The 19,652-nt window shown below is 38.6% G+C and overlaps 1 protein-coding gene across 19 annotated transcripts in view; it reads right to left on the bottom strand.

Moving 5' to 3' along the window:
* The window catches only part of Pard3 (par-3 family cell polarity regulator), a 649,712-nt gene that overhangs the window by 6,033 nt on the left and 624,027 nt on the right, over positions 1–19,652 (bottom strand). For all 19 annotated transcript variants that reach the window (XM_047521509.1, XM_047521522.1, XM_047521510.1 and 16 more), the window contains 2 exons: positions 12,624–12,744; positions 2,390–2,517 (listed from right to left, as the gene is read on the bottom strand). In XM_047521509.1, the coding sequence (XP_047377465.1) occupies positions 2,390–2,517; positions 12,624–12,744 (249 nt within the window). The remainder of the gene's footprint in view (positions 1–2,389; positions 2,518–12,623; positions 12,745–19,652) is intronic.

Raw genomic sequence — 19,652 nt, 5'->3', positions numbered from 1 at the left:
TACTAGTGCTCCTCGGGGCACGGGCCAGCGCGAGAAGGAAGGGATGCAATGGAGGAGTGGGGTATACGGGTAGTAAAGGAGGGGTGAAGGGTGAAGAGGGACACAGCTGCATAACTAGGGTTGATAACAATTAATACTTTGAATATTTCAAAGTAGCTAATAGTTTTCTGAATGTTTAACACAAATGACATACATCTGAGATGGCACATGCCAGTTACCCTGATCCCATCATTCCATGTTACATACACTATTGAAAGGTCACCCTGTACATCAAAAATAAGTACAATTACTGTGTGTTAATTTAAGATGTTAATTAATTAAAAATAAACAGTGAAGGGGGAAGAAGAAGACTTGGATAAAAGGCTCAGATCAGACTATAAGAGCTACTTTGGAATGTGCCCAGTGCAAGCCCTGTTACCTCGTTGACATTCTTCCGCTTCCCAGTCCTCGGATCCTAGTATTTCTCTTCCCTCCCAAGGGTCCTGCTTTCCAGGCTCTCCCCACTAGCATCTCTCCTACCTCCTTTCCTTAATCCTTTACATTTGTCAAGTTCCTTCTCTCATTATACATACTTTGTTATAGTTCTCCTTCCTTTCTTATAAATACTCTTAAACATACCTGAAATATATGAAGCCAACACTTTGCCAATACAAACAAGAACACTGTGCCCTGCAACTCCATTCACACAAGCCACATGCCATGGCTCACCTATGTGGCTGTAGAGTCAGGACCACACAGATATGTCAATTCATCCACAATGTCATACTCACCTTTTCAATCAAATGTAAGCCAGATAAGCTGGAAGAAGGGAACCCTTGTGTATAATTCTTAAGGTGTTTAGCATTCTGTACTTGGAAACAAAAGTCCTTGGTAGTAAGGTGGATCTTATAAAATAATGGTTTAGGGCATGTGCAAGTTTGGGTTTCAATTTTGGCAAAAGAACTTAACTAGCAGTGTGAACTTGGGGGAAGTTACTTCAAGTCTCTGTTTCCTTACAAAACAAGACAATTCCCAAGAACCTGTCCAGAACTAAACTTCAATAACTCTTACCTAGAGTAGGCTAAATAACTGCTGGTGGGTAATCTAGTACTTAAAAACAATTTAGTGCTCAAAGGAGATAGAGTCTTATGGATTGAAAAAGAACTACTGAAGGAGTCAGTCCTTGGTGGATGACACTTGTCTTGGTGGACACTTCCATTCACACCCACACTCCCTTGGATGACCCCTGCCAATGTGAAGTCCCTCATGGTTGTCATAGTGATTGTTTAAGGGGACTCACCTCACTTTTATTAGAAATTGGAAGGTGACTTTTACATGGGTCAGTCAAGTATACACAGATAAACATCTTCCTCCTCCCAAAATTGTTTCCTTCGAATTCATAAAAGGTTACTTGACATCAATATGGCAACTGATCTTTTAACACACAAAATGTATTTGTTTCCAGGTTTTGAAATAGGACAACAAATGTTTATAATCATTGTGACTATAGTAATGACTTGTTTGGGAAAGTTTGAAAAGTTGAATGTTTTTCAACACTTTTATTCTTAACCACATATTGCCTGGAAGAAATACTTCCATGGCTATTAGTGGAAGTAATTAGTGTAATTAGTGGAAGTTGGTCTTGGGGACCAGTCACCTGAGAGCTTTTCTGTTGTTTCACAGAGAACATTTGGAGCACGGATGTGTTTCCTAGGGAGCCTAGTACGCAACCTTTCTTGGTTGTCACTAAGGAGTGGAACACCCCCAGGACTCTTTTTTTTTTTTTTTTTTTTTGGGTGCTGGGGATCGAACCCAGGGCCTTGTGCTTGCAAGGCAAGCACTCTACCGACTGAGCTATCTCCCCAGCCCCCCTGGGACTCTTTTAACACACGAGCAACAGCCCCGATAGCAGGACTGTAAGAGAGTGAAGTTTGTGACTACTGATCCCACAAAAGTTAAGTGAATGAGCCATTCACTCCTTCTCTCTTTTTACCAAGTTCTAGCTGTACAAAGCATTATTCATCCAAGTTACTTATGAGCTAAGCAAAAGAAGAGTTATCTTCCCATTTTTCAGATGTTGGAAATGGTTTTTTTTTCTGCCGCCACAGAGAAAATGGCAGAGTCAACACTAGCACTTCAGGGACGTCAGGCTTTCTGAGCGCAGTCTTCCATTTGTCATGCTGCTTCCCTTTTGGTTAGGGAGCTGTTGGGTAAAAACGTAGGCATTTTCTGAAATCCCTTTCTTTCTAGTCTTGCCATAAGGTAAGATGCATTCTCCCTGAGCTAAGCGACCATCCATTTACAATTCCACTGTGACTACGGAGGCAAGTTGGAGAAGCCAGTGCAATTTGGGAAGGAGTGGTTTTTGCAAGGCCTGGTCAGACCTGAAGACCTAGGCACCAATGCTTACCGAGGCAGGGAACTGTACTGGCGCTGGGCCTGCTGGAAGCTCTCACGTTCTTCTTGCCGCTGCCGCTGTGCCTGCACCTCTACGGACACCGAGTGCCTGCCGCTCTGTGCTGCTGGCCGGGAGCTGGGCTGCAGGAAAGAAGCACAGCCTCTTACCAAGACCAGAACTACAATACACATCATGTGATTGCTTACTCAAATGCTCTTTTTTTTTTTTTCTTTTTTTGCAGTGCTGGGTATGTAACCCAGGCCACACCCATGCTAGTCAGCGCTCTATTACTGAGCTCGACCCTCAGCCCCCAATTTCAATTCTTGTAAATTAAGAAATATTTTGCAAATTCTGTGAATTTTTCTCTCCCCAAATCAAGTTGCTTTGAGAAAAGGGGCATGTAGTTGCCCTTTGGAGCCCCCAATACTCCATCTTAAACTGTGATTGTGGCTTTAGCATAGGTTTAAACAGGAGAAATCAGTCTTGCTAATCTTCTCAATAAGGTTTGTTAAGCACAGACATGAGATACCAGTTTACAACCCTTGTATATACAGTAAATACAGAAAAGAAGGTTGCTCAGAAGACTAAAAGAAGTTAATGCCAAAAAATTATTTGCTGTAGTAACTCACAAAAGTGGGAAAGTCCACAGGTCCACACTTTAAAGTTGGCTGTTATTATGGTTTAGATATGTGGTGTGCCCCAAAAGCTTATGTGTGAGACAATGCAAGAATGATCAGAAAGCCAAAATCTAATCAGTGGATTAGTCCACTGATGGATTAACTGGATGGTAACTATAGGCTGATAGGGCATGGCTGGAGGAAGCAGGTCACTTGTGGTGTGACTTTAGGGTTCAAATGTCTCTAGTGAGCACAGTGTCTGTCTGTCTGTCTGTCTGTCTATCTCTCTCTCTCTCTCTCTCTCTCTCTCTCTCTCTCTCTCTCTCTCTCTCTTTTCTGGCTGCCATGTTCTGAGCTGCTTCCCTTCTCCATGCCCTTCTTGTGTGATTCTACCTCACGTCCAGCCCAAAACTATGGAGTTGCCTGACCAACTGTGGACTGAACCTTTGAAACTGTGAGCCAAAATAAAAATTTCCTTCTCTAAATTGTTTTTGCCCAATCTTTTGGTCACAGCAACACAAAGGCTAACTAGAACAATTGTGCTGGTGAATTTCTGGGGTACTTTATATATAGTCTATATATAGCAGTAGAAAGCAATATAACTCATTCCCCCTTCACTACCAGAAGATAGGACCTAAAGAGAGATTTTAAATCCTCCTGGCCAGTTTGGTCAGTTTGGCCAGCAGGTCATCTTTTGATTGGTAATTCTCACCAAAACTGGATTATTCAATTTGCACACTGTGCTGTGTAAATGGAGGTCCTGTGGATGTTTTTAGTTTTCGCTGACAGTTGTTAGCTTACCCTCTAGAGCTGACCTTTGGAAATGAAAGTAGCTCTGCTCAAAATAGATGGTGATACCTCTATCTTAACAAAACATCTAGCAACAGTTTATCATTGCATCTGTGGCCAGGACCCTTAAGTCATCCTTTCTGACACTTGCTAACCTCTGTTCCCCTTTGTGTTGAGCAACATCATGCATCAGGCATATCTATGTGAAGAATGTCTGTTAAGAACATGTTATTGATTTTCTTCTGGAGTTGAAAGCCAGTGACAGACTTTGACTCAATAATAATTTTCTAAAATAACAAAGTCTTAGTGTTCATTGGGACAGTGGTTAAAATAACATGGCTCCTCTGGTTGGCTTTGTCTGAACAGAAATTAAGCAACATCCATTGTTCTCTTTCTGCCAGACCAGCATTATCTTATTTGTTGGTAAGCAATAATGAGGCAATATCCAGGACAAAAATTTCCAAGCATATGGGTATAGTCAGTGAGCATATTAAAACTATCCTGATACAAAAATAATGTGTGAAAAGATTAGGCTTTACAATACCCCGGTCTCTACTAGTCGATGTTTATAACCACACTCATTGGGACAAATGTGTGTTCAGAGACTCACTGCACAACTCAGTTCAAATAACACATCAGTGGTGCCTTCAGCAAGAAAAACACTTCTCTGAGTGAGATTCTGCTTATGCAAACAAAGCATCAACCAGTTGTTCATCAACTCATTAAAGGAGACAGACATTTACTTCCATTACACTTGCTGAGGCTCACTGAATAGGCTACTGAACTGTTTTGATGTTCGTGGTGAGCCATAGGAAGATTGAGGGAAGCCACTGGACAGAGGGAAAGCAAAGCAAGGAAATACTACACAGTTCCCATTACACCCTCAAAAAGAACCATTTTCCTTTCCTTTTCATTCAGCATAAGCATTTACATGTGTCAAGCAGTCTTGAAGGATGTGGCATTCTGCAGCAGGATTTAGTAACCAGCTTTTTAAGCTCATGCTGTTCTGTGACATACTGCTTGCGGAGATGTGAAAAGAAAATGCAAGGTCTTGTAGAAATTTCAGGTGTATTTTTAAGCTGTTTCTCCAAGTAGCCTGAAAAAAAAATTTTTTTTTCTAACAGAGAAGAAAGAAGTTGAAGGGCTTTTGTTTCTCCAACTGTGTGTTTTCTGACACTGTTCAGCTCAAATCTTGCCAGCTACAAGCATCTACTTGGATCCTGATGAATTCTAGTTACCAAAATTATCAACATTTGGGGCCCATAAACTTTAATTGAGTAAATGAATCTGGTATTAGCAAAATGACATATTTCAGGCTACCATGCTTGATATCATGAAATATGAATATCAGTCTCCCCATTAGTATTTTATTCCATTTCTCTTTCCAGAGCATGCATAAGGGTAGGTTAGTTAAGATAATTACCTTTATCTTTAAGATGAAACTCTAATGGGTCACACATTTTAAGGAAGATTGCATTCATGACCATCCCATAACAGTAACTCAATAAAATCATTCTGGCATGTTTTACACTTGACCTGAATAAAAAAAAAACCCTCTCTATTTACAATTTCAATGAAGACCTCATAAACATGTAAATCATGGGAAATTTTACAATTGGTAATCCTGTCTTTAAATACAATGACTTTAGTTCCTATGGCAGAGACAAATTCACACATCTGAATGCAAAAATCACAAAATTAAAGAAATAAACCTCACAAACTGCACATTTTTAAAGAAAGCACCATCAATGGCTGTAACACCAAAGTAATAACTGCACAGGGAAATGCATGTGTAGGCATAATTGTGACAATCCTGGGGACTCTTCAGAGAATAAGGCAAAGCTCTGTTTTAGAGTACAAATTACAAATAACCCAGGCCTTATTTGTGATGGGATGGGTAACAAAAAATAACCTTTTAAATAAGAAAAAAAATTGCTAAGAATGCCAAGGCCAGAATAACTACAGAAGGCGTAAAACAGAAATAAATATGATTATTATACAGTATTCTGGAATCTCTTCATGCCTTACTTTTAAAACCATAAGTAAAAAATATTTCTTTACCATGATTATAAAGAGAAAGTATTTGATATTTGAGAAGACTACACAACTTTGGTATCATTTTGAGTAAAATAAAATATAAGAAATATCTTCCATGTAGTGTTTCACCAAGTTAAGTCATTAAGTAAGCATTTCTCTCAACTAATTAAAATAATTCTTACTTTTCCAAAATAAAAATAGAAACTACAAAAATAGAAATACAAAACAAAATAGTTAATAGACTAATGAATAAAAGTAACAGTGCAAAGTTTCAGTACTAATTAGAACTAGGCAACATTGTAAGACTCTTTTTCACAGCTTACTATAGAAGTATGTTGTCATAATAAAGTCATTACTGGTTTACTAACATTTACATAAAATATTCAATAATCTTTAAAATAGCCAATTTTCTTCATAAAGACAAGAAAAATAGTGTATAAGTATGTGCATTTTTCTATATACGCAAATACAAATGATCATTTGAAGTAGGTTTTCTGTCAAAATTATGAATAATAAATCTTCAAATTTTCACCCATGACCAAAGGCACATGTAGAAAACAAAATAACAACAACAAAAATAACAACAACAACAAAATACAAAGTTTCTGTGCTTTGGATGCAAACCTATAATGAAAGATTATGATGAGAATAATGATGATAATGATAATAATAAAATCATCAATTACATCCTTTTAAGATTGAGAATCCTTATTTTAGCAATCCCAATGTTTTGTGACTCCAATATGAATTCCTTAATCTGACAAAAATATCAATTTAAAGATTTGGTACAGGGAAGAAATAACTTTTATGCACCAAATCATGAAAAGAGTAAATTATTTACTTAAAAGTCATGGCTAATATTGATAATTATTTTCTATGGTAGATTTTCACAACTTTTAATCACTATAATATCCACTTTTGTCTATCTACCCTGGCTTCTCAGCCCTCTACCCCACCATATCAATTGAATTGTGGGTTTTGAAAAATGTTGAAATTCTTAATTGCTACAGAGAACCTGAGTCATGGCTCAAATATCTGCAGAGTACACCCTTCTCACTTGTAAAGCTTTTATAAATGCACGTTTTGGTTTTGACACAGTATTTGTCTATCTCATCTTTCTCATTACTGTTTGGGTCTATTTGATTTCCTCACTTTAAGCAACAGGTACATTGAAAATTAAAGAAAAGTTCTACAGAACAAGCCAGGCCCTTTAACATCAGGTGCTAATGGTAGCCAAAGGCCCCTTCGTGAGCTCCCACCACCCCAGCCCTCTACAGTAGAATAGCCCATGGGTCATGGGAGGTTTGGCTGGGGAGAGAGTTCATGGTGCTAAAAATAAAGAGGTCTACTTTATAGAAGTATAGAGGCTCTATGGGCAAAGGGTACCCCTTTGCTAAAAGAATGGTTTCCTCCAGGTTTATTTCTAGGGCAGGTGATCACCACATTTGAGCTGGGGTCATACTACAAGGCCGCATTTTTGAGTCAAGGCATGGAAGCTGCTATGAAGAAATGATAGCAGATATCTTTCAAGTCTTAAAAAAGATGAAAACAAAGGAAGACCACCATTTTCTCAAATCCATAGGCTTAGGGAAGAAATCTAGAAGTGCAGAATGGCTGTTCACTGTAATTGGCTCACCAATTAAAACAGTCAAAACTCTAAAAAGGGTAAAAAGAGCTATTAAGGTCCAGGAAAATGGAGGAATGGGCAGATTTTGTTATTTGTTTAAAGACAGCAAGGAAGAAAGCAAGCTTGGGGGAGAAGAGGATGTTCAGAGTGCAGAGTGTCAATTTTCTACCTGCAGGACTAAACTATTTTCAGTCACTACCAACCTGGGATGGAAAGGATTTAGCAATATAGCTATTAAAGGATCCATTATCCCATCTATCAATCGTCTCAGCCAGCAAGTCTTCTTGTGGGCAACACTCGTATCTGCAAAGTTTTAACAGCCTACCGTACTTACGTGTGCAGCCTGCAATTTAATTCTTTTAAAAGCAATGTGAAGTCCTGTCCATATCTGAGCTATGTAATAATAGCCCTACCCTCAGCTATTGTTCCATTATCTTAAGACAGCCTGAAAGCAACTTGCTGCTTTATTTAGATTGCACCTGGCACTATGTGAGGAAGAAGTTGCTTTTCCTTCTTCTCTTACTCAACTTGGGGGAGAAGTGACTTCACTTGTGGAGCTGAGGAAATTTTCTGGGCCTCTGCTCATCTAAAGACCTTTTGTGCCACAAATCAGCTCCCTCAGGCCCCAACATTATTTTGAACAAAGGCCCATGAGTAGGTGCCTTCCATACTGCTAGAGTTTATAGAGCCCATTTTCAAAATAGATGAATTGAAAAGGGCTACTTGGATGAATTTTCTGCAGCATCCTACCCTGTATGTACAGTAATTGGCTTGGATATTTTTCTATGTGACACATCTGGTTGCACTTTGTGTGTGGGCATTTCTAACAAGCATGACAATTTCGACTAATATGGTCTAAGTTGTACACACAGCTTGAAGATGAGTTTGTGGCTCCATAAAGCTAAAATGATCACCAACCACTCCAACGGGTGAGATCATGTTCTCATCCTTTCCGAACACAGTGACCTTGCAAGGTCAGAAGACGCAGGGGAAGAAAGAAAGGAGTCCAAGATACTCAAAGCTAATTTTGTACAATGGATAATAAAAACTATATGCCAAATTACGTTTTGAACTGAGCAGCTCTTACTAAGATAACAATGAGAACTGGTATGAAAATTAATACACTAAGCAGAATTACAGTCACTTTAAGCTCATTTATATGATCAGTAGACTGGAGAGTCCACAGCAAGATCCCAATTGTTTGGAAATGAAAAAAAGAAAAGAAAAAGAAAAGGTCAACTTCCGACCCACAATTTAGGAAATTATTCCATTCCCAAGGTAATAAGCCTGTCATCCAAGTAATAATTCCCTGCTCACTCATTACAGGAAACAATAATATGAGCCAAGTTGTCTGTCTAAAAGTTCCAATGGCATTTTGATATATAAAAATTTGGCCTATGACCTTCAGTAGTTGAGTTTCCAAATGTATAAGATTAGCTCAAATATTTTCCCTAGATCAACTGCTCATATTAAGTAGATAATATAGAAATATGTCAATATATTCACTACTCTTATTTAAAAGAAGCTTATTTAAAATTTTCCAAAAAACAGATTTTGAATGATTTTTACTTCTCTTAATGAAAAGCATCTCGTGCTAAGAAGTAGGAAACCCTCATTTAGCCTGGAACTTAGAGATCTTGAAGGTGATACAATGTCACCAATCAGAAATGAATTCATGAACCTTAGTTCCCAAAGATATGTTTCTCTACTTCTCAAACTTAGATATTTAAAATATATTCCAAGAGGGCTTCTTTCAAGCTTTTCCTGTCTACCTAAAACTTGTTTGGGCCTCTCTCCTATGTGCCTGTCCCATGCTGACACATCATGTCCCTTCTACACTGTACAGTGTCCCTCTTCTTTGTATCAGTTCTACTGTGGAGTTCTTTCCCATCATTTTTCTTATCGCTAAGCATAATACTGGACCATACTACACCCCCAAGAACTTGATGAATTAAATAATATGTTAAAAAATAAATTTTGCAAAGATCTGGTTGGAAATACACACTCCTCAGGTAGAGTAAGATGGCCTAATGCATGGTAGAGTATGGGGAATGATAAGCCACTGTGTATGGGGAATGAAAAGCCACTGTGTGTGACAACTGTTTCCACCTGTAGTTGCTGTTTTCTTCTTTGGGTTGACAATGTGTTCTTCACTCTTCTCAGCTCCTTTGTAAAAATGTATGTCATTAAGAACATATTTACCATAGATCACAAAAACAATCCTGCTTTAAAACATCTAGTGGGAATAGATGGAGTTGATTATGTCAAAGGATAGGAGGAGATGAACACAATCCTGTCCTGTTGCTACCATGGAAATGACTTGATTTACTTAATCATCTAGAAAAACAAACTGACTACCTTAGAAAAAACACATGGCTAGCCCTATTGTTGCAGAAGACAATTAGATATTTTTATTGATATTAGACTTGCTATCTATAGCCATACAACCCTGAATGTGCCTGATCTCGTCTGATATCACACTTGCCAAACTTGTTTTATAACCTCCCCAAATCAGGCAAAAGATTGATTTCATGAGTTATTTTTAGTGCAGGATGCTGTTCCCATATTGCCAGTTGCCTGTTTTAAGGCTCCAGCTTCCTTTCCTAAACTAAGGTGAATCCTTTCAACCTAGTACTGCTTTCCTTCTCCTCTCACTCCCAAATTAATCTTCCTCAACTCTAATATAATCATTAAATCCCTTAATCAGAAAACTTTACAGATTTCTTGTTTTATATAATTTATTGGGAGTGTCAGGTATTAGGACCAAAAAGGATCTCAAAGACCATCCCGACACTAGAACAGTGTGCTTCTTAATGTCAAACATGTGTACACTGACTTGGAGGCTTGCTAAAATGCAGATCCTTGGGCCCCACCCACAGAGGTTCAAATCTAGTGGGTCTGAAGCAGGGTATTACAGTGTGTGTTTCTAACAATTTCCAGGTGAGTGAAGATCCGACCTGTGGACCACAATTCAAGAAGATCTGATTCCAGCAGTAGTTAACTGGATCCACAGCGGACTCTGCATTCAACTGGCGGAGCTCTGATTGTGTCTATTTCACACACCCAGCTGCCTTTTTTCCCTATGATCACAGGGTTTAGTAACTGACTATCACTTAATCTAATCTTCCTTGCTCACAAATAAGAAAACTGAAACCTCAAAGGCCAGGCCATCTTGCTAGTGGATCAATGTTCTGTCCTGGTACCATCCCTTTTAGGACTTTTAATCTAGCATCAAAGCCGCCTACTAATTTTCTACTTTTTTTTTTATTGTAAACAAATGGGATACATTTTGATTCTCTGTACATGGAGTAAAGGCATACCACCCGTGTAATCATAAATTTACATAGGGCAATGTTGTTTGATTCATTCTGCCATTTTTCCCCCTTCCCCCCCCCCCCCCCCCCCTTTTCCATCTATACAGTCCTTCCTTCCTTCATTCTTGCCCCTCTCCCTAACCCTAACCCTAAACCTAACCCTAACCCTAACACTAACCCCTCCCACTCCCCATTATATGTCATCATCCGCTTATTAGCAAGATCATTCGTCCTTTGGTTTTTTGAGATTGGCTTATCTCACTTAGCATGATATTCTTCAATTTCATCCATTTGCCTGCAAATGCCATAATTTTATTATTCTTTATGGCAGAGTAATATTCCATTGTATATATATGCCACAGTTTCTTTAATCTCTACTTCTCCTCAAAGTAACCGACCCTCAATTCTACTTCAGGTGGATGGTTTATTCTTCTACAAATAAAATAGGATCATTTGTTTCACTTTAAATCTTTTGTTCCTAGCTTCTCAGAAATGTAGTACAATTAGTTCTACTTCCAACACTTTATCCAAACTGGACCCATCAACTTTATTGGCACTAATCTCTCTGTTTCTGTAACTCACATGCACAGAAGACGGGTCTTAGATCTCAACATTATCCAGAATTTTGGCACCTTCAAGATCCTGGAATCCAAAAATATATACTGTCTTGACTATAACTTCCTAGATTTGAAAACCCCTAAACTTCTGATCCCTCTTTCATACTCCCAAAGCTATCAGGCAACCCTTCCTTGGGGTACACTTGTCACCCTGCCCAGATTAGGTGATGTGACACCAGTATCTCACCAAGACTCTAGATTGACTTCCCTCTCTACCATGTCTATCGTAATTAATCTACAAATTTGTTTTTCTTTATTCCCATTCCTCTAAGCATTGTTAGTCATGGTTACCTTACTATGATAATTAGACTTTATAATACTCAGAACTAGATTTTTCTACCTTAGGCAGCTTATTTGTCTCTAACTGACTCACTCTGGAGTTGCCCAAAGAGATTCTTTAAAATCCCCATCATCTAAAACTCAAGTCTGTTATTCCCAGAGGTGCCATCATTTCTAGAGCTAAATATAAGAAAAGGACACAGGTCTGGCATCAAGAAAACCATTTGAAGTTTTGTTCTAGAAAGATCACTCTGAAGACTGTGCAGAGGGCAGACTAGAATAGAGATATAAATGGATAAATCTGTGATTTGACAATACCCAAGAGGGATAAGGGAGAACTCAAGAATCAAGAATTAACCGGGTGTGGTGGAACATACCAGTAATCCCAGGGTCTTGGGAGGCTGAGGCAGGAGGATCTCAAGTTCAAAGCCAGCCTCAGGAAAAGCGAGGTGCTGTGTAAGCAACTCAGTGAGAAACTGTCTCTAAATAAAATATAAAATAGGGCTGGGGATGTGGCTTAGTGATTGAGTGCCCCTGAGTTTAGTCTCTGGTACCCCCCCCGCTGAAAAAGAAAAGAATCAAGAATTATTAAATACTGTACTTTATGCCTCACAGACACAAATAGAGATGTGTCCAACTTAGTTTGTCTCTGATTCTGATGTTTCTATAGAAAAATATTTACTAACTTAATAAAAATACATAGTTGAGAGCACGAATATTTTTGCTGTGTCTTGTCATAAGGCTAATTAAGCCTATTATGCAATGGACAGATGGTGGAACAAGATATAAAATGAAATTAGCAATGATGAAACCCAGATGGAAATGAGGGAAAGGTCAATATGTTAAAGGTCAAAGAAATTTGGCTTCATCTCGTCTCATTTCTTAAAGGACTGAGGTCATAACTTTGGGGCCTTTACTGCAGGGAAGCTGTTGGACTTTCATTGTACTAAAGAACCACATACTAACCCATGGTTGTTCAAAGCTATAGGTGCGTCGCCGATCTTCCACATCTTCGTCCTGCTTCGCCTGCTGAAACTCTTGCCGCAGACGCTGTATCCGATCGTGGTTGCTAGGAGTTGATCGGTTGCTGAAAGAGAGAAGGGACAACAATGAACACCCTTCAGAAATATCTGTGAATTGCAGTTGCTAGGGAAAATGGCAACTTGCTATGAAAGGATGTTATTTAAGAGGAAGTGGGTTTTTAAAACAGTATCTGGGCATTTAAAAAATGTTTTCATCTTGTTCTTAAGGATTTGTGTTTATTGTAGTTATTCCAGACAGATATCAAAGAGGATAAGTGGTATTTTTAGATATTCCTTTCCCCCCCACCAATCTTTAAAAGCCTCATCTACTTTCTGTAATCTGGTAAAGTGCTGGCAGTGAAGTGGTTTTGGAAAGTATGTGGCAGAGATACCAGGATCCTGCCCTGGCTCCTCTACTGTCTTAGACTATGAACTCAACCCTTCTGAACTACAGTTTCTTTATATATGAAATGGAGATAATTTTGTTCTAGATATCATAGTTGCAATAATTAAGTGAAATGACACCATAAAATGTTTCCTCACAAATGTGCAGTACTCTTATTTTCATAAGGCCATTATATAAAGTTCCTATTTATGAGTCATCAGGTCTATGAACATAACATACCCTTGCAGCATAAATGAAAAACATTCAAAAGATGAGTTCAAGTGGTAGTTTCATTTAACCATTTAGTTAATAATGATGCTTTCGTTTAGTATAGCACTGAATTTCATTTTATACCTACAAAGAGTTTAGCTCACAAGAGTAATGTGGTAGGTAGTATTACATGCACAAACACACACACACACACACACACACACACGCGTGCGCGTGCGTGCACAAATGTGGAAAGTGACATTTGAGGAAGGTAGGTGGCTTGCTTTTGGTCTCTCAGCTGGCCAGTAGGGAAAGTGGGACTAGAATCCAGATTTTCTGGCTCCTAGTGCAGTTTCCACATCACTATACCACATGTGGCACTTAGTAAAACAAGTATCAGATTCCAAAGACTCCCCCTTTGCAAAATTATACAAGTCTTTAAAACAGCATTTTTGTATTAGGAAAAACACAGTTCAATAACCAAAATTATGTCAATCTTAAATCTCACAACACCTTTTGCCTATTCCACTCACTGAACACTAGTCACACCCTGTCATGAATGCTATGTAAGCACACCAGGTTTATACTGTCTCCCCAAGAAAACTTCACATTCCTTGAGGTCAAGAAACAAGTCATATTTCTCATCTATACCCTCCGCACTGCTGGCAGAATGGGAAGCTGCAAGCTATTAGAAATATCTGGGCTCTTCACTGAAACCATATTGTCTACAACTTTCTCAATAGGACCCCTAAAGCTCAGAAAATAATGTCAAGAGTTAATAAATGGGATGGCATCAAATTAAAAATGACTAGGAAGGTGAAGAGAAAACAATTAAGAATGTGAAGAGAAAGCCTATAAAATGAAAGAAAATCTTCGCCAGCTACACTTCTGAGAGAGGATTAATATCTAGAATATATAAAGAACTAAAAAAACTTAACCCCCCAAAATACCCAATTAATAAATGGGCAAATGAATTGAACTGATGCTTCTCAAAAGAAGAAATACAAAAGGTCAACAAATACATAAATAAAAAAAGGTTTGACATCTATAGTAATTAGGAAAATGCAAAAACTACACTGAGATTTCATCTCACACAAAATGGCCATCATCAAGAATACCAAAAAAAATAAATGATACGTGTCAGAGGCCAGGTGTGGTAGTGCAAGTCTGTAAGTAATCCCAGCACAGCACGAGGTTGAAGCAGGAGGATCACAAGTTCAAAGCTAGCCTCAGCAACTTAGGAGTCTCTAAGCAACTTGGCAAGACCTTGTCTCAAAATAAAAAATAAGAAGGGTTGGAGATGTAGCTCAATTATTAAGCATCTCTGAGTTCAATCCCTGGGTCAAAAAAAAAAAAAAAAAAAAAAAAAAAAAAAGGCCAGAGATGTAAAGAAAAAGGAACACTTATACACTGTTAGTGGGATAGTAAATTAACACAACGACTTTGGAAATTGGAATAAGATTCCTCAAAAACTAGGCATGGAACCACCATGTGACCCAGCTACATTACACTTCCTTATTTATCTTAAAGAATTAAAGTCATGTTACTACAGTGATACATGAATACCCATGTTTATAGCAGCACAATTCGTAATAACTAAACTATGGAACTAGCTTAGGTATCCATAAATGGATGAATGGATAAAGAAAATGTGGTATATATATCAATGGAGTTTTATTCAGTCATAAAGAAAAATGAAATTATGTCATTTGCAGGAAAGTGGATAGCACTTGAGAACATTATGTTAGGTGAAATAATCCAAACTTTGAAGATCAAGAGTCACATATTTTCTCTCATATGTGAAAGCTAGAGAGGAAAAAAGAAAAGAAAATTAGGGGAAATCTCATGAAAATTGAAGAAAGATCACTGGAGTACAGAAGGAAGATCAGGGAGGGAGGAGTGAAGGGAAAGGGGAAATACTGCGGAAGAATATTGGCCAAATTATATTAAGTGTGTATGTACCAATATGGAACAACAAATCCCACCATTATGTGTAAACAGGGCACCATTTTTTTAAAAAATGAAAAAAAGAAAACACACTGCCCTAGTTACTCTGTGTGTAAGTTCTGTGAGCTGCATACCCTCCTTGGTGATATCATTTGTGAGAGGTAGCTTGGAAAGAGAAAGTCTGTCAAGGTAGAGTTTATAAAATTCTCAGATAGACTTATGTCTACATATAACTTCACATATTTTGAAAGTTCAAAAATCTCAAAGAGAAAATATGCACATGTAGGATTGCAATGTTAACATCACTCAAGAATATGGGGTGGTCTTTCATCATTGAATCTATCAGGAGGGGTCCTAGTCTCCTTCATGATTGCAGCAATTTCATTAGCACTTCCAGAATATCCTGTCAATTCATTCAATTTGATTATTTTCCCAGTCAATACAAGCTTGTCCTCCTCAGCAAATCTTTTGAGCTGATCAGCCTGAGAACATTGAAAGTTAATAGGTCTGAAAATGTGTGGTTTGACAGTAGAAGGCTTCAGTCCCTCCTGGGTACAACTTCAAATTTTCCTCCACAGTTCTGAGGCAGGCAGGTGGCAGGCACTGGCTTTTTAAAAATACATACACTATCTTATACTGTTTCAACACATAAATTTTCAATAATGGCTACCCAGTAGAATGTCCAATCTATAGAACTCCCTGTTCTCTATGTGAAACTGTGATTGTGGGAGCATGAGGATGGCTACACTCATAAGACAAAGAGAAAGGAAAGTCAGCATCCATTAATGCCACTGTCACCTTCCCAGCTGTGTCTTTTTTGTTCCTAGCATACATCATAGCTCTTAATGGGAAGATGGCAGGAGGCTTAACTGACAAAGTATTTCACAATTCTAACCAGAAATGTTTCTCTATTATTGTAATCAGGCAGCAAAGTCTTAATTCTACAATTTATTAGGTTCATGAAGTCTAAACCATTGAGGAAACCTGACCTCCTACTATTTGTGATTATGTAAAAATTCAATCTCCCAACAAAGGAAGTTGACCCAGTGTCCTTAATTTTAAATTATGGTGGCCTCGTGTTTTTCAGAGTAACAGATAAGTTCTGGAAGTCACTTCTGCCCTTATTTCCAAATCCAGGGAGCTAGTGAGGATTATCCCCCTTTTTGCCTTTGCTCTCTTTTCTTCCTATGCTCTAGAGAAAGCTGACTGGTTGGCCTCAGACTAGCAAAGCCACTTTCAGGGTTGAAGTTGGAAAACAGGCTGCAATGGTTCATGATTGATGATGATTTCCAAAGACTGGAAGACTGTCAAGCATCCTTGGGGATCAGCAGTTGGCAGTCTGAAGGTGAAATCCTGGCTTCAAGAGATGAAACCTTTGTAATGGTTCAGTTCTGTTTCTCAGGCCAGTCTATAAAGGGGCAATAATTCAAATTTGGCCTTCTAAATCTCCTGGTGAGCTTTTCTGCCAAGAAAGTCAAAGGAAATTTTAAATATTCATTAGCAACAGGGACTGATCCCTACACATTCCAATCAACTTAGATTTAGGTTCAATGTCCATTTAAAATTGCTAATTTTTTGTATGAGGAATATAATAAAAAATACCACCTGAGTTGATCAGACAGATGAGTGAGACAATAAAACTCTTAATGAGGAGTCACTACATCATTATTTCCAGATACTATGCATGATCAGGATCTGAATAAAGATGATGAGGGGGCCTATACAGAAGTTTTTTGGGCAAAGAAATACAAAAGATAGTTTTAGTCCAATACAAAACACTTAGCCTCCTCTTACACATTGGGTTTTGTAGTTGAACTGGAACTATGTGTATATGTATGTGTGAGTGTGTAAGGGAGGGAGCCAGGGAGGGAGAGAGAGAGGCGGAGGGAGTGAGCATGTGCACTAAATTAAGAAGACTAGTTTTGGTTCAGTAATGATCTGGTTTTTGTTTTGTTTTGTTTTGTTTTGTTTTCTGATGGGGTTAAGGAAAGGTATCTTAAATCCCACAATACAGAGATTCCTAACCTAGCATGCACAGCACAATGTGACCTTGAACAATATGGAGCTTAGATCTTTCCCATCCATAATTGCCACAGAGATTGTACCTTGTCCTCTCAGAGGCAGACCACAGTGTATGAGGCTTCATGACCTTCAGGTTAGACACTGCAATATGCTTCCTAAAGGCAGCTGAAAATACCCATTAATGCTAAATGTAGCAATGAATTTGCAGGTAAGCACTGAACCTGTCCTGCACCTTGTTCCTCACACATGAAAACCCAACACCTCCCCACATATAGTGAAAGAAAAGTGAAACTGCACAACCAGGGTTCCCATGTGTACACACTATGTGTCTGAGAATCATTCAGGGAGCTTGTTAAAAAAAAAAAAAAAAAAAAAAAGATTGCTGAGATCCATCTTTAGATATATTCTGTTTCAGTCAGTATAGTACAAGCCCAGGGCTCTGCATATATTCAGAAAACACTGCAGGTGTAAAGACAATGCTTTGAAAAATGATGCCTGGAGGCTTCATAGTTAGCCAAAATTCCAATATCTCCATGGAAGGATGAAGGAGAATCCACTGCACTGGAAGTACCCATGTACATTCTATGACAAATGGGGGTGATATGCCTGGTTTAGACAGGGAGGTCCTTGGTTCCCAAAGACTCTTACCCTGGAGGGATGTGGGCCTGGTGTTGATTTCCAATTTTTTAAAAAGAGAAGTGAGAAATACAGGTTTTCCCCAAATTTAAAATTTGCTTTGTTTTTTAATGCTAGGTAAGGCAAACAAAATCAGTCTATTGGAAGCTAGTCTGCAACCTCTGCTTTATATTCTGCAGATGCTGTCTGTTTCATATGTTGTTTCTCCAGGCTATTTACTTCCATTGCATCAAGATAAGGCTTGTGGTCCCATAGTAACAGTCCCAAGAATCAAATACAATTGGCCCTCCATATCCATGGGTTCTGCATCCTTGGATTCAACCACACTTGAAAGGAAAAATATTTGGAAAAAGAATTGTGTCTGTGCTGAACATGTACAGCTTTTTTTTTTTGGTATCATTATTCCCTAAAGAATATAGTGTAACAACTATTTACACAGTATTCTCATTATATTAAGTATTATAAGTAATATAGAGATGATTTAAAGTACATGGGAAAGTGTGTGCAAGTTATATGCAAACACTACACCATTTTATATAAGGAATTTGGGCATCCACAGACTTTGGTATTTGAGGGGGTCCTGGAACCTGGGGATACTAAGGAACAAGTGTATCAAAAACCTGACAACTGGGCACTGCCCACATAGTCTTGCCTCTGCTAAGTTGTCTCCTCCCTTCAATCTTTCTAAAATGAACCTGGGTGCACTTTCTTGTGGGCCCAAGTTCTGGCCTATTTTTCAGAGGAGCATACGCTAAGAGAGAGGAGTTTGTGATGTGACTGATTAATTCATTATGGATCAAAAATACTTTAACATTTGCATTTTTAATTATGCAAAAGAAATCTGGAAAACTGGAAGCAAAGACAGAGCTTTAAGACCCAGAAATCAAAGGAAGGAAGATAAACCACTCAATTTGTAAATAAGGTGGTGCCATCTTGGTATACTTTCCTTCCCATGGGAGAAAAAAAAGAAAAAAATGAAAGAAAGTAAGATGGTAAACAGAAGGGAGGAAATGAATTTCCTGGTTTTCCATGCCGCTCAGAAGAGGGAGATGATTGTAATGTCTGGTACAAAAGAAGAAAAAGCTGCCAAAGAAGAGAGAAAGATAAATCTGCTCATATTTTCTTTCTTTCATATCCCCCACTTCTTCCAAATTCTACCAGTGAGTAAAATCAAGCTCGACTTCCTGGCAGCCTTTCTTAATCACTCCAGCCCACATTCATCTTTCCTTTCCATTCTTCTGCAATTGTTCTGACTCAAATACTGTCTCACAGCATATATGACGCTTTGCATGTCTGAGTGGTTTTCTCAAGTTGGTGCCTTCAACATAACCACTAACGTGTACTCTGCTTGCGGCAGAGTAAATGATTCAGCGAATATCTGTGATGGGCAGACTTTAAGGTGGTGCTCAGGTCTTTGTTTCCTGGTGTTCCACCTTTCTGTGATCCACTTTCAGTGTGGACAGGATCCACACTTCCTCTAAACAATAGCAGGGGGCAATAATTATGAACTGGATGTGATGACATTTATGCAATCACAGAAGAATGTGGCATTCACTCTGAATGTCTCTGGTCCCCTTGTTGGCTCTGAGGACAACTGCAAGGAATAGAATCCTGCCAAGATCTACAAGAGCAAGAAGACTGGCACTTCCTTAGTGGAGCATCCACATGAGAACCCAGTCTGGCTGACTACTTGGACAGACTGTTGGTCAGGTTTTAGGGAAAACTGAACTCAATGGCCCTGATGAGACCAATGAGCCCTCAGGAGGCCCAGGT

The sequence above is a fragment of the Sciurus carolinensis genome, chromosome 12 (genome assembly GCF_902686445.1).
Source record: "Sciurus carolinensis chromosome 12, mSciCar1.2, whole genome shotgun sequence".
Classification (NCBI taxonomy): Eukaryota; Metazoa; Chordata; class Mammalia; order Rodentia; family Sciuridae; genus Sciurus; species Sciurus carolinensis.
Note: the sequence above shows the minus strand (reverse complement) of the source record. Positions and strands in the feature narration are given on the sequence as shown.